At 40.4% G+C, this 14,665-nt stretch overlaps 1 protein-coding gene across 5 annotated transcripts in view; it reads right to left on the reverse strand.

Moving 5' to 3' along the window:
• Nucleotides 1-14,313, reverse strand: part of LOC137095013 (TOM1-like protein 2) — a 49,693-nt gene extending 35,380 nt beyond the window's left edge. For all 5 annotated transcript variants that reach the window (XM_067461163.1, XM_067461161.1, XM_067461160.1 and 2 more), the window contains exons 1-3: nucleotides 14,205-14,313; nucleotides 2,984-3,068; nucleotides 1,378-1,456 (exon numbers count right to left, since the gene is read on the reverse strand). In XM_067461163.1, coding sequence (XP_067317264.1) covers nucleotides 1,378-1,456; nucleotides 2,984-3,068; nucleotides 14,205-14,256 — 216 coding nt within the window. In that variant the 5' untranslated portion in view covers nucleotides 14,257-14,313. The remainder of the gene's footprint in view (nucleotides 1-1,377; nucleotides 1,457-2,983; nucleotides 3,069-14,204) is intronic.
• Nucleotides 14,314-14,665: the final 352 nt, after the last annotated feature.

Here is a 14,665-nt window from a genome sequence, read left to right on the forward strand (position 1 = left end):
TATGCTTGAGTCAGGTGTGAATGTTGCAACTGGCCACCTTGATTTGCATTGAATGACCTTGAAGCTTCAAAGACTGACTGATTCCTGCCTGGAGGAATACTTTGTTAGGAGATGTTAGCTGGCCATGATTGATTCCTGTCTGGAATTCATCTGTTGTTTGAGTGTTCCTTCTCAACCAGAGAAGTCAGCCATAGCAGAGAACCTGATGAACCAACTTAGACACAGCATATTATTGGAGAAAACAGAAATGCTGGACCACACTGACAAACACCATGTCAGACTACACAGAGAAGCCACTGAAATCCACAAGCATGTGGACAATTTCAACAGAAAGGAGGAAACCATGAAAATGAACAAAATCTGGTTTCCAGTATTAAAAAAAACTCCACAATCAGGACAGTAAATAAAGAGCAACACTCAAACAACAGGGGAATTCCAGACAAGAATCAATCATGGCCAGATAACACCTCCCAACCAAGGATTCTCCCAGGCAGGAAGCACCCATGCTTTGAAGGTTCAAGGCCATTCAATGCAAATCAAGGTGGCCAATTGCAGCATTCACACTTGCCTCCAACAGACAAGAGTTCTTTCTCCCACCCTGGACATTCCACAGATATATAAACCTCACTTGCCTAGTTTCCAGCAGACCTCACAATCTTGGAGGATGCCTGCCACACATGTGGGTGAAACATCAGGAGAGAATGCTTCTGGAACACAGCCATACAGCCCCAAAACTCACAGCAACCCAGTGATTCCAGCCATGAAAGGCTTCTACAACACATGTTGATCAGACCATTCATTTTACCTCTCTGAATTTTGTGATGGATATCTCAACTTAAAATTGGCATACCAGAGTGCATGCACTAGGGCAGGGGCCCCCAAACTTTTAAAGAGGAGGGCCAGTTCACTGTTGGGAGGTAGACTTTAATTCTGTGTGCATGCGGGCACCGTGTGTGCATCAGCCATCCCACACACACGCACTTGTTGCCACTGCTGCCACACCATCACTCATGCGCTCTCACTGCACACCTGCCGTTAACGTAAACATTGCTTCCACCACACACCCACAGCCCTTAGTTTGGGGACCCATGCACTAGGGATTCTTTCATACAAAAATGTTTTTGGTAGACACTCGCGGAGAAAAATTTACATACGTTTCCACGCACTTAAAAAAAAGAATGATCATATCTATGTGGAGTTGGATGATATAGACTTATTCCTGTGAAAGGGACCATATTGAAGAAATGGATGGATTTTCCCTTTCTTAATTACGACAGATTGCTCTTTCGCAACATCAGATTCATTGGTAGGTTGGCATGTTAGGAGATCAGGACTTCCCAATCAGAGTTGTTTTTGGTTTTTTCCACCTCTTCTTACCGTTAAAGCTAGCATCACTTCTCTGTAGTTTTTGTTTCCATTCAGCCTCTTCTTAAGCGCTCTGATGGCATCCTTCGGGCTACAGAAAGTAGTGAGAATAAAGTGGAGAGAGGAGTAAAAACATTCCGGTTAACAAAGCCTCCGACAAAGGAATTCCCTCTTTCATCCTCATCCACTATCTAGCTAAAAGCTTTTTTGCTGTGTCAGCATTTTGGAAGATGGTGAAGGAAGGCCAGAGAAACAAAATGTTGGACTTAGCTACACGTCTATTAGTAAACAATGCATTAAAACTCATGCTGGGAAAGAGCAGGATTCAACTCCAGTTCATTAAAATTTGATAGCCTCGACAATTATTGATTAGTTTATACTCCTGCTTTCTCTTGGAGTCTCTAGGGCTGAATTTTGCCCACATCTGGTTTAAGGAAAGAGAAATTCGCTTTCTATTGAGTTAGAGTAGTGTTTCTCAACCTTTCTAATGCCGTGACCCCCGAATATAGTTCCTCATGTTGTGGTGACTCCCCAACCATAAAATTGTTTTAGTTGCTAATTGTAATTTTACTACTGTTATGTATCATAATGTAAATATCTGATATACAGGATATATTTTCATTCACTGGACCAAATTTGGCGCAAATACTCAATTCGCCCAAATTTGAATACTGTTGGGGTCGGGAGGGGATTGATTTTTGCCATTTGGGAGTTGTTGTTGCTGGGATTTATAGTTCATCTACAATCAAAGATCATTCTGAACTCCACCAATGATGGAATTGAACCAAATTTAGCACACAGAACCAACAGAAAATACTCGGAGGCTTTGGTGGGCATTGATCTTGTGTTTTGGAGTTGTAGTTCACCTATATCCAGAGAGCACTGTAGACTCAAACAATGATGGATCTGGACCAAACTTGGCACGAATCCTCAGTATGCACAAATGTGAACACTGGTGGAGTTTGGGGACAATAGACCATGACATTTGGGAGTTGTAGTTTCTGGGATTCATAGTTCACCTACAATCAAAGAGCATTGCAAACCCCCACCAATGATAGAATTGGGCCAAACTTCCCACACAGAACCCCCATGATCAACAGAAAATACTGCGTTTTCTGATGGTCTTTGGCGACCCCTCTGACACCCCCTCACGACCAGGGGCGGCTCAACCCATTACGCAAAGTAAGCATTTGCAGTATAGTTGATTTTGCCCAGGGGCGCTCTTGGGGGAAAACAGACCTTGACATATGTGAGTTGTAGTTACTGGGATGTATAGTTCACCTACAATCAAAGAGCATTCGGAACTCCACCAATGATGGGATTGAACCAAATATGGCACACAGAACTCCGACGACAAACAGAAAAAATATATCAGTGATTGGTTGGGGGGGGGGGCAAAATCCTGTCTGCTTACCATTGAAAATTACCTAGGGCCGCCTCTGCTCGCGACCCCCCCCCCCCCAGGGGTCTCTACCACCAGGTTGAGAAACGCTTAGAGCCTTGGTCTATGTAAGCAGCAATGCTTCCCTAGGTCTTCAGGTAGAGTCCTCATCCATTTGGCGGTGGAGGGATTGAAACCTGGGACCTTACAGCATTACAAACAGATGCAGGCACCTACCCTTCTTCTGTCTCATTGATGATGTCACATATTTCCATGTTCAAGGTCCAGTCTTCACTCTGGAGCGATCCATCCGTGGCCTTTTCTGAAAGAGCAGAAAAAGGAAATAAAGGCAAGACATTTGGTCACCTTTCTAGGGATTTAAAGGCCAATTCAGAGACAAAGGCATGACCCAGATGGTGTGAAATTGTACCAGCTGGAAATGACACAATCACTTGCAGGACATGATTCTGCTTCCCTCCAACACGCCAGAAAAACTGGTCCCGAAACCTGTAAAATTGGCCTGCTGCTGACCTGTAACATAGAGGAATCTTTGCCTTGGCCATCACTTTAAGAAGCCCCCAGGAACATGGGGATAGTTTATGGGAACTGTAGTCCATAACAGCTTGCAGATCTAAGGTTCTCCAACCCTGCCGCGTGACACGGTAGCACCCAAATGAGGTGTGCTGGAGATAACCCTCCCCAAAAACCCCAACAGCATCCTTTTGCTCCTAAATCTACTGCAGCAACTTGGCTTTTTATTCTTCAGTAGGAAACAAACTGGGAGCACCGGTTGCACAAAGGAGAGGCCCACAATTATGAGTCAGCCTTGACCAGGCAGGGAAAATGTGTCAAACGCCAACGGGGACAGCAGTGGTGTAGAATAGAAACGTAACAACTGTGACAAACATGGGTGGGTCCTAATAAGCATCATGATTTTAGGGCGGCTTTCTCTTCACCTTCCCTTGTGTATCTTGAGATGTTTGCAGCCCTAAGATGTGGCCTGTGAAAGGACTGTTTCCAAAACCAACTGTTTCTCTCCACTGACTGGGAGAAAAAGAAATCACTGGTTATATCACAACTCCCAGAATCGCCTACAATTTATGTCTCTGAGAAGTCAGTCTCCCCTTCAAGTCTTTCCAAGCTCTATGCTCTCCTAAACCTCCTTGTATCAGTTCCATTATCAAGGGGTGTCTGTGCCCTACACCACTGGAGAAACTACACTGTCAAGCCAGTATTGCACCACCTGACATCCGCCAGGAAGTATCAGCCAATAGTGAAAGGACCAAGGCAGTGACATCTCCAGCTCATCCCCTGTTTGGATATCAGCCAGCACGTCAACGACTTAAATCAAGAAATAGTTTTCTAAGATCTACAGAGACACTTGCTGGAACCTCAGCAAGCGAGAGTCCAAAAGTGGCAGGCTCAAACCCAGAACCTCAATAAATGGCTGATACCAAATGAGAGACTCCCCAATGGGTGACTTGAAAGGCGCTGAACAGACTGCGCTCTGGCACCACGAGATGCGGAGCCAATCTTAAGAAATGGGACTACAAAGTGGAATCCACGACATGTGAGTGCGGAGAAGAGCAAACCATTGACCACCTGCTGTAATGCAACCTGAGCCCTGCCATATGCACACTGGAGGACCTCCTTGCGGCAACACCAGAGGCACTCCAAGTGGCCAGATACTGGTCAAAGGACATTTAATCAACTACCAAGCTTGCAAACTTCATGTTTTGTCTGTTTGTTTGTTTGTTTTGTTAAAAATGTAATACAAATATCTGGTTGCTCTAGACATGATAAATAAATAAATAAATAAATCAGTTCCAAGCCCCCATCAATCCTGTACCTAAATATAAACCTCCAATTTCAGAGGAAGTACACCTCAGGATCAGATCAAAATACTACTCTTGCTTTGATTGTTACGTTCCCAAACAGAGAACCCAACGAAAGAGGAGAACTGGCACAACCAAGACAGCAAACCGAGACTAAAGGAACCTGCCCTTGAGTTCCAAGCCCCACTCAGACTCAAAGTTGTGTTTTTAAAAGATGTTTATTCAAAGGCAACCACTGTTGGAAAAGTAAATATTTTCAAACACTTAAAACTGTGTTATTCCTGATTAGAAATAATGATAAAGCATGTCTGAGATTCATATAATATTGTAAAACTAGATCAACCAGCAGCCCCTACCCACCACAGCCAATGATGAAGAATGTTGGGAGCTGCAATCCAACAGCATGAGAAGGGCTGCCTCTCAGGATAAAGCTTGGAAAGTTCGGCTTAAAATACAATGGGCCCTTGGTATCCGCTGAAGTTCAGTTCTAAGACCCTTTGCAGATCCCATTATAAACAATGGTGTAGTATTTATTTATCGTGTCAGCGGCAGACCAAACAGTTGCATTGCATTTTTAACAAACAAACAAAACACAAAGTTTGCAAGCTTGGTAGTTGATTAAATGTCCTTTGACCAGTCTCTGGCCCCTTGGAGTGCCTCTGGTGTTGCTGCAAGAAGGTCCTCCATTGTGCATGTAGCAGGGCTCAGGTTGCATTGCAGCAGATGGTCAGTGGTTTGCTCTTCTCCACACTCGCATGTCGTGGATTCCACTTTGTAGCCCCATTTCTTGAGGTTGGCTCTGCATCTTGTGGTGCCAGAGCGCAGTCTGTTCAGCGCCTTCCAAGTCACCCAGGGGGGAGTCTTTCATTTGGTATCAGCCATTGATTGAGGTTCTGGGTTTGAGCCTGCCACTTTTGGACTCTTGCTTGCTGAGGTGTTCCAGCGAGTGTCTCTGTAGATCTTAGAAAACTATTTCTTGATTTAAGTCGTTGACGTGCTGGCTGATACCCAAACAGGGGATGAGCTGGAGATGTCACTGCCTTGGTCCTTTCACTATTGGTTGCTACTTCCCAGTGGATGTCAGGTGGTGCAATACCAGCTAAACAGTGTAATTTCTCCAGTGGTGTAGGGCGCAGACATCCCGTGATAATGCGGCATGTCTCATTAAGAGCCACATCTACTGATTTAGCATGGTGAGATGTGTTCCACACTGGGCGTAGTAAAATATAATTATGTAAAATAGTAAAATCAATATTTCTTTTTGAATTAAAAACAATTCCAAGCTCTGGTGGTCTCTACCATCAACTTATTACTATATGGTATCAGTCACAACATGTACCCACAGGGGGGAATATTAAATGCCTTCATACATATTAATACTTGATTAGAGACATTAAGGAAAGGTAGAGGGGTTCCTTCAAAGACAGGCCCTATAGAAAGCATTTGCTGAAGGAGGCAAGTGCAGAAATAGCCAGCACGATAGAACCAATGTTCTGCTTTGATTGAAGCCTGGTGCTCTTGAGATATCCTGCCTGATTTTTCAGGCCTAGGGGCTTTCCGCTTCAGAACAGAGGCACCCTATAGCTCTGCAACAGGGCTTGCACTGTTCAGAAAAACCCTCCAACTCGTGGGAACTGTCTGTGCTGAAACAGAGAGATACTCAGAGTCACTGGTTCAGGGTTGCAAGGAAAGGACAGCAGCAAAACTCAAATGGGATTCCCATGACATGTGTTCCTCCTCACCATCAGTATCCTCATTCAAAACAGGTCAAAGCCTGTGCTAACCCCAAGGACAAAGGGGCAGGAACTTGTGTGCCCCAAACTGGGATACGTTCTTTGTTTGCCAAATCGGATGGGGGGCTTTGCATAACAACCATCTAGTTTCCTAGCCTGCTAAAGCACAACAAGTATGGCAAAGGAAACAAGGGCAACGATAGTCGGAGCCTTGCCTGCTTTGCCAAACATGTTGTCGCCCTCACAACCTGAGGCAAGACCCACAAATGTCACCATTCTGACCATGCTGAGAAGAGTGGGAGCAAGAGAATCAAAGCAACAAAAAGAAGATGGTGAAAATCTTTTGCTATCAAGGAAAGCCTTCTTTTCTTTCTAAGCTCCAGCAAAAGCCCCAAAGGACCCACATACTCCATACCTTTCACTTCCTATTCTCCAACCTCCCTCCTCTGTGGGATGGGAATTTTGTGGCCTTCCTGATATGGGATCTAAGATGGCTCACAACAAGACCAAATATAATTTGTTTTGGGGGTTTTTTTGGTCGTGTCAGAAGTGACTTGAGAAACTGCAAGTCACTTCTGGTGTGAGAGAATTGGCCGTCTGCAAGGATGTTGCCCAGGGGACGCTCGGATGTTTTGATGTTTTACCATCCTTGTGGGAGGCTTCTCTCATGTCTCCGCATGAGGAGCTGGAGCTGATAGAGAGAGCTCATCCGCGCTCTCTCCAGATTCGAACCTGTGACCTGCCGGTCTTCAGTCCTGCCAGCACAGGGGTTTAACCCACTGCACCACTGGGGACTCCACACCAAATATAGATCTATAAATACAATACCTATAAATATCATTAGATCTATAAATCACCCAGAGGCTCAAAAGCAATAGAATAAACAGCTGTCTTAAAAACATCAATTTAACGTGCATCATTTCGCGACACAGTAATTCAGTTAGGATATGTGATTTATTGCTTATTTCACATATACTCAGAAGTCTCTCATTATGTTCATGTGACACATCTATGACCACAGTCAGTACTTTAACATGTTGCAAAACATGGTTTGGAAAGCTCTAATTTAAACAGTTAAAACATGAACACAACATAACAATGCTGCGGCAAATAAACACCAATTAAATAATTTCTGCAGCTGCCAATCAAACACTTCAGGAAGTAAGAATGTCTTTGCTGTCAGAAAGAAAACAAAGAGGGGCCCAACCAAGCCTTTGTGGAAGGGAATTCCATTGCCTGGGGACAGAGGCCAAGAAGGTCCTGTCTCCTATTATTATTATTATTATTCCAGCTTTTTTTTCTCTTGATCGAGATGAAAAGCGGCTTACAACCCTCAAAAACAACACAATTTAAAATAACACAAGGTACAAGTCAATTAAAATCACTTAAAATGGTTAAAATAATCAAAGTAATCGAGTGTCCCCATCAATTGTGATGGAATAGGGACCAACAAAGATAAGAGGAGAAATCAAAAGGACAGAGATAAATTACAGAACTGAAATGACTAAAATTAATTTCTGTAGGAGACAAATGCACAATTCTACATTTAGGCCACAATAATCTAATGTGGGATGGGAGATACATGGCTCAGCAATAACCACATGCAAAGACGACCTCAGGGTTATTGATTGTAAGCTGACACTGCGCCAGCAGTGTGATGCAGCAGCTATGACAGTGAATGCCATTTTGACTTGCATTAACAGAGGTATACTTTCCAAGTCGAGATAAATAATAGTCCCACTGCTTTCTGCATCGGTCGGGCCTTATATGGAGTATTGCTTCCTGTTTTTGAAGAAGGATATGGGCAAACTGGAGCAAGATCAGAGAAGAGGTACGGAAAACAAAACCTATGAGGAAAGGTTGCAGAAGTGGGGCATGTGCAAGTGGAAGAATGAGAGAATAGATTGTTCTCTTCAAAAAATAAAACAAGAACAACCTCAAATGCATTCATAGAAAAGCCTCTTCTCTGAGCCATGGAAGTTCAAGTGCTGCCAAACTGCATTCATTCTCCTGGGCATCACATTTCCATAGCCTCCATACAGATCCCACCAGGATACTGACCAGGAGGAGGAATTTCCCTTCCCTTTTGCCCAGAAACCACATTTATCCTGAAAAACTGGTTAACCACAGGAATATGCTGCCAGTCTCTGAAAACAAAGAACCATTTCCAGATTATACTGTATTCACTATCAAGAATGTACTGCACTTGTTCCCTAGTTGTTTTAAAATGTCAGTGTCCTCTGCAGCAGGCCAAAGTTATAGATTTCCTGACTTAAATTATGCAACACTCCCCTCTTTTAAGAACATTCAGTTGATCGTAAAAATCAATGTCATCATGTCCCTTGTGCCTTGACACAAGCTTTTTGCAGTGCTTAACACTCCGCCTTAGTCATTGTTTTTGGAAGCCAAGAAAACCACAGCCTCTGAACTCTGACTCAATCAGAAAGTTGCTCTAAACCAGGGGCTCCAAACTTTTTTTTGGCCCTGCCCCCACTAAGCCTCTATAAAATACTGATGCCCCCCACTCTCACCGTGACATATAATTCTTATTAACGTGTACTCCTATTTATTCACACTGAGGGAGCCTAAAAGGCCACGAACGTGATCTAAACCAGCTTCCAAAAAAACATAGTTTCCATGAAAGAGAAAAATAAACAAATGAATGAATTAATGTGCATTGAATTCAGGGTCATTCAAGTGTCCAACTTCATTGCGCGTCTTTGGTGAGAAGACGCGAGAATAATATCCTGATACCTGATGATCAACATTTTCTTTAATGTGGCTCTTAATGAGACATGCCGTATTATCACAGGGTGTCTGCGCCCTACACCACTGGAGAAATTACACTGCTTAGCCGGTATCGCACCACCTGACATCCGCCGGGAAGTTGCAGCCAATAGTGAAAGGACCAAGGCAGAGGCATCTCCAGCTCATCCCTTGTTTGGGTATCAGCCAGCACGTCAACGACTTATATCAAGAAATAGTTTTCTTAGATCTACAGAGACACTCACTGGAACACCTCAGCAAGCGAGAGTTCAAAAGTGGCAGGCTCAAACCCAGCACCTCAATCCGTGGGTGATACCAGATGAGAGACTCCCCCCTGGGCACACAGAAGACTGGGCGACTTGGAAGGTGCTGAACAGACTGCGCTCTGGCACCACGAGATGCAGAGCCAATCTTAAGAAATGGGGCTACAAAGTGGAATCCACGACATACGAGTGTGGAGAAGAGCAAACTACAGACCACCTGCTGCAATGCAACCTGAGTCCTGCCACATGCACGATGGAGGACCTTCTTGCAGCAACACCAGAGGCATTCCAAGTGGCCAGATACTGGTCAAAGGACATTTAATCAGCTACCAAGTCTGCAAAATTTGTGGGGTTTTTTTATCTGTTTGTTTTGTTCTGTTAGAAATGTAATACAATGTTCTGGTTGCGGATGACACGATAAATAAATAAAAAAAACATTTTCTTGTGGTTGATCCATCTTTTTTATTTCTTGTGTCCATACAAAAATATGGACTTACTTATGGGCGTAATAATTGTGGATTTTTCCACAGATGTCTTGCTGCATTCATACGCAGAACAAAAATACATTTTAATCTATTTTGTATAGCATGTCATGTTAAAAGAATATTGAGAGGAGTGGAATGAAAGTGGCTTTCCTTTTCTGGGCTCATGGACTCTCTAGTTTACTCTATGCCAGTGGTTCCCAACCTGGGGTCCCCAGATGTTTTTTGGCCTTCAACTCCCAGAAATCCTAACAGCTGACTTGGATTTCTAGGAGTTGTAAACCAAAAACATCTGGGGACCCCAGGTTGAGAACCACTGCTCTATGCTCTTTCCACTCCTCTCTTTCCCCTGCTCCACTAACACCAGCCGACTGCCCTGGACATTCGGATTTTAATTTTTAAAATGTGTATGTTACAATACATATTTATAGGCAGTAGATGAGGCCCCTAGAACCATAAGGAATGCAAAAAACATGATTAAGAACTCATTCTCAAATTGTCCCCCTTGAAAATCAAATGGTCCCCACCCCCACCCCATGTGCATGAGCCCCACGTTGGGAACCAGGGTTCTTAACCTTCCTGGCAGTTCCAGATACCTTAATTCAGATTATTGTAGGGTTGCACGAGTTGCATAAGGCCCCTCAGAATCTAGGACACTATGAACAATTTTTATCCAGAGTTTTTTCTCGCATCACCTCTCCCCTCTACACAGCCCACACAGTTCAGTACTCTCTCGCCTACTACTCAATACGTTTTCTTCACATGCTTTGCAACCATCAGACCACTTCACAGACTTAAAGGAAGACCTGCAAGAAAGAACTGGCTTCTTAAGGGGGGAAATCCTGTCATTCTGCAAATGGTTTCCAAATGCCCTGAGTCCTTATATTGGAGGAAGACTGGATAAAAACAAAGTAATAAGTAATAAGAAATATAAACCATCGCTGTTGTTAATGGTAAGCCAAGTAAATCTTACAAAACCTACATGGATATGGACAAGAAATGGTTGGAGACGCATAAGAAATGTTTTCCCAAATGTAAGATATTTAGACCCAAGTCGTGGAGCTTGAACTGGAGAGAATGACATTTTTGTCAATACGGCAAACATTGTTTTTCAGCACTTCATATTGACAAAAAGGCATTATTGTTGTTGTTGTTGTTGTTGTTGTTGTTGTTGTTGTTATCAGAGGAAGTAGGGGCAAGATATGGGGGTGCATTTACACTGTAGAATTAATCAAATTTAGCACTCTTTGGCAGGGAAAACTACAACTGCCAGGATTCTATCACATTAGTGCCATGACAGTTCAAGTGGTGTCAAACTGTATTCATTCTCCAGTGTAGATGCACCCTTGGAGACAATGCATTTTTAATTTGAGCAACTGGAGAAGGCAGTATCTGGAACTTTCTACTTACTCAGTTAAGTTCTGTGTGCTAATCACTCAAAATATATAATTACATATCTACCTATATCTGTATACAAATATATATTAATGCCTATATAGAGATATACACATATCTATCTATGTTATACAAATATAGGTATGTGTGTGTGTGTATGTGTGTGTGTATATATATATATATATATATCTCCATACAAACACACATTTATGTATCATATATAGATTACTGTAAGCTGCTTTGAGTCTGTTTCTTAGAGAGAAAAAGCAGGGTATAAATAATAATAATATCTATATATAGATATTTATGGATATCTATCAATATAAAAATAGACATACAGATCTATCCAAATAGACATACAGATCTATCCAAATATAAACACACATATTTATTGATATACATATCTATATAAATAAAAATGTAATGTTCATTTGTGGGATTAACATAAATCAAAAACCACCGGACGAATTGACACAAAATTTGGACACAATACATCTATCAGGCCAAAGAGTAACCATCACTCATAAAAACACTGAAAAACACAGCAGAAGAGACTTAAATAGCCAAAAAATACATTACAATGCATGCGCAAAACCACATTTATATATGCAAACACACGTATATACACAAATATATACACACACAAAACACACATATAGAGACTGGGCCATAGCAACGCGTAGCAGGGGACAGCTAGTCTATCCATAAACAGATATAGATACATATTTATCTATATAAAGATATAGATATGCATATCTATCTACCTGTCTAAAGATATCAATCTATCTATCTATAGATAAACATCACTATCTTTATATGTCTATTTATAGATAGATATATTGATAAATATATATATCTATCTATCCCTACACAAATATCCATATACAGACCTATCTATATACAGATATTGTATACATACTAGATATCTATCCATATCCACCACCTGTCACATCAGCACTTTTAACCTGTACCCATTACATTGGCCCACCCCTGTTTTCTTGTGTTTTTGGTGTATTGTTTTATCGTTTGATATTGTTTTAATTTCTATACATACACATAGATATAAATATACATACATGTATAGATTTAGATATATCTCTTTATCCATATAGATAGATATACAGGGTTAGTCAAAATGCATAGGCCAATAAGCCATTCAGTTGAATGGCTTATTGGCCTATGCATTTTGACTAACCCTGTATAATACATATTTATCTATCTATAGATAGATATACATATGCATGCATAGTAGATATAAAATATACACATACATATATAAAGACACATATCTGTATATAGGTATGTATATTGATATCTCAATATGATCTAATAATATCTCTATATGATCTATATATATATATATATCCACTTATTTACTCCTATCTATTAATATATAGATCTCTATATATATCTTCAGATAGATATCTCTATAGATGGATAGATACAAATATATATATACACCTCCCTCTCTGTCTAATATAGATTTAGATATACCTCTTTATCCATATAGATAGATATATAATATATATTTATCTATCTATACATAGATATACATATCAATGCATATAAATATACATATACATATATAAACACACATATCTGTATATAGGTTTGTATACTGATACCTTTATATGATCTAATAATATCTTTATATGATCTATATATATATATATCCACTTATATACTCATATATCTATTAATATATAGATCTCTACATATATCTTCAGATAGATATCTCTATAGATGGACAGATACAAATATATATATACACCTCCCTCTGTGTCTAATATAGATTTAGATATACCTCTTTATCCATATAGATAGATATATAATACATATTTATCTATCTATACATAGATATACATATCAATGCATAGCAGATATAAAACATACATATACATATATAAACACACATATCTGTATATAGGTTTGCATATTGCTATCTCTATATGATCTAATAATATCTCTATATGATCTACCTATATATATATATATATATATATATCCACTTATATACTCATATATCTATTAATATATAGATCTCTATATATATGTTCAGATAGATATCTCTATAGATGGACAGATACAAATATATATATACACCTCCCTCTGTGTCTAATATAGATTTAGATATACCTCTTTATCCATATAGATAGATATATAATACATATTTATCTATCTATACATAGATATACATATCAATGCATAGCAGATATAAAATATACATATATAAACACACATATCTGTATATAGGTTTGTATACTGATATCAATATATGATCTAATAATATCTCTATATGATCTACCTATATATATATATATATATATATATCCACTTATATACTCCTATCTGCCTATATATCCACTTAGGGAGGGAGGTGTGTATATATATATATATATATATATATATATATATATATATTTGTATCTGTCCATCTATAGAGATATCTATCTGAAGATATATATATAGAGATCAATATATTAATAGATAGGAGTATATAAGTGGATATATATATATATAGGTAGATAGGAATATATAAGTGGAGATATATATATATATAGGTAGATAGGAGTATATAAGTGGATATATATATATATATATAGGTAGATAGGAGTAAATAAGTGGATATATATATATATATATAGGTAGATAGGAGTAAATAAGTGGATATATATATATATATATATATATAGGTAGATAGGAGTAAATAAGTGGAGGTAGATAGGAGTAAATAAGTGATATATATATATATATATATATCCACTTATATACTCCTATCTACCTATATATATATATATATATATCCACTTATTTACTCATATCTATTAATATATAGATCTCTATATATATCTTCAGATAGCTATCTCTATAGATGGACAGATACATATGCATATATATATATATATATATATATATATATCCACCTTCCTCTGTGTCTACACAGGGTATCTATCGCGGGATAATTCCCTTCAGGGGCCTCTTACCCAGGTTCTGCCCCACCGGGGTGCTGAAGGGGTTCCCCAGCAGAAACTCCATCTTGGGATGACAACAAACCCCGGCCTCTCCGCTCCTCTCTCTCTGCCCCGCCTCCAGTGTCTGACTGACAGCAGCGCCAGCCAAAGGCCTCCGCCGCTGCCTCCTTCACCCCACCCCCGGAAATGCCCGTGAAAGCATCACCGCACGGCGATTGGACGGACCGCACGCCAATCACCCTCAGGCCTGTCTGAGTTGCCTGACTTCCAAGGCGTCAGACAAGCAAAGAGGAGGCGGGCCTCGCCTCCAAAAAGCCTCATTCTATTGGGTATCCTCGATAGCCCCGCCGCCGATTGGACAGCGTCCTAACTAAGGAGCCAATCCCGAGAAGGGAACGATTGTTTATGCCGCTTCTCATTCGCAGAGGGGATTGCCAAAGGCGGTTCCGGATCACGTGACGAACGAGACCCGA

This window comes from Anolis sagrei, chromosome X, assembly GCF_037176765.1.
Source record: "Anolis sagrei isolate rAnoSag1 chromosome X, rAnoSag1.mat, whole genome shotgun sequence".
In the NCBI taxonomy this organism is placed as follows: domain Eukaryota; kingdom Metazoa; phylum Chordata; class Lepidosauria; order Squamata; family Dactyloidae; genus Anolis; species Anolis sagrei.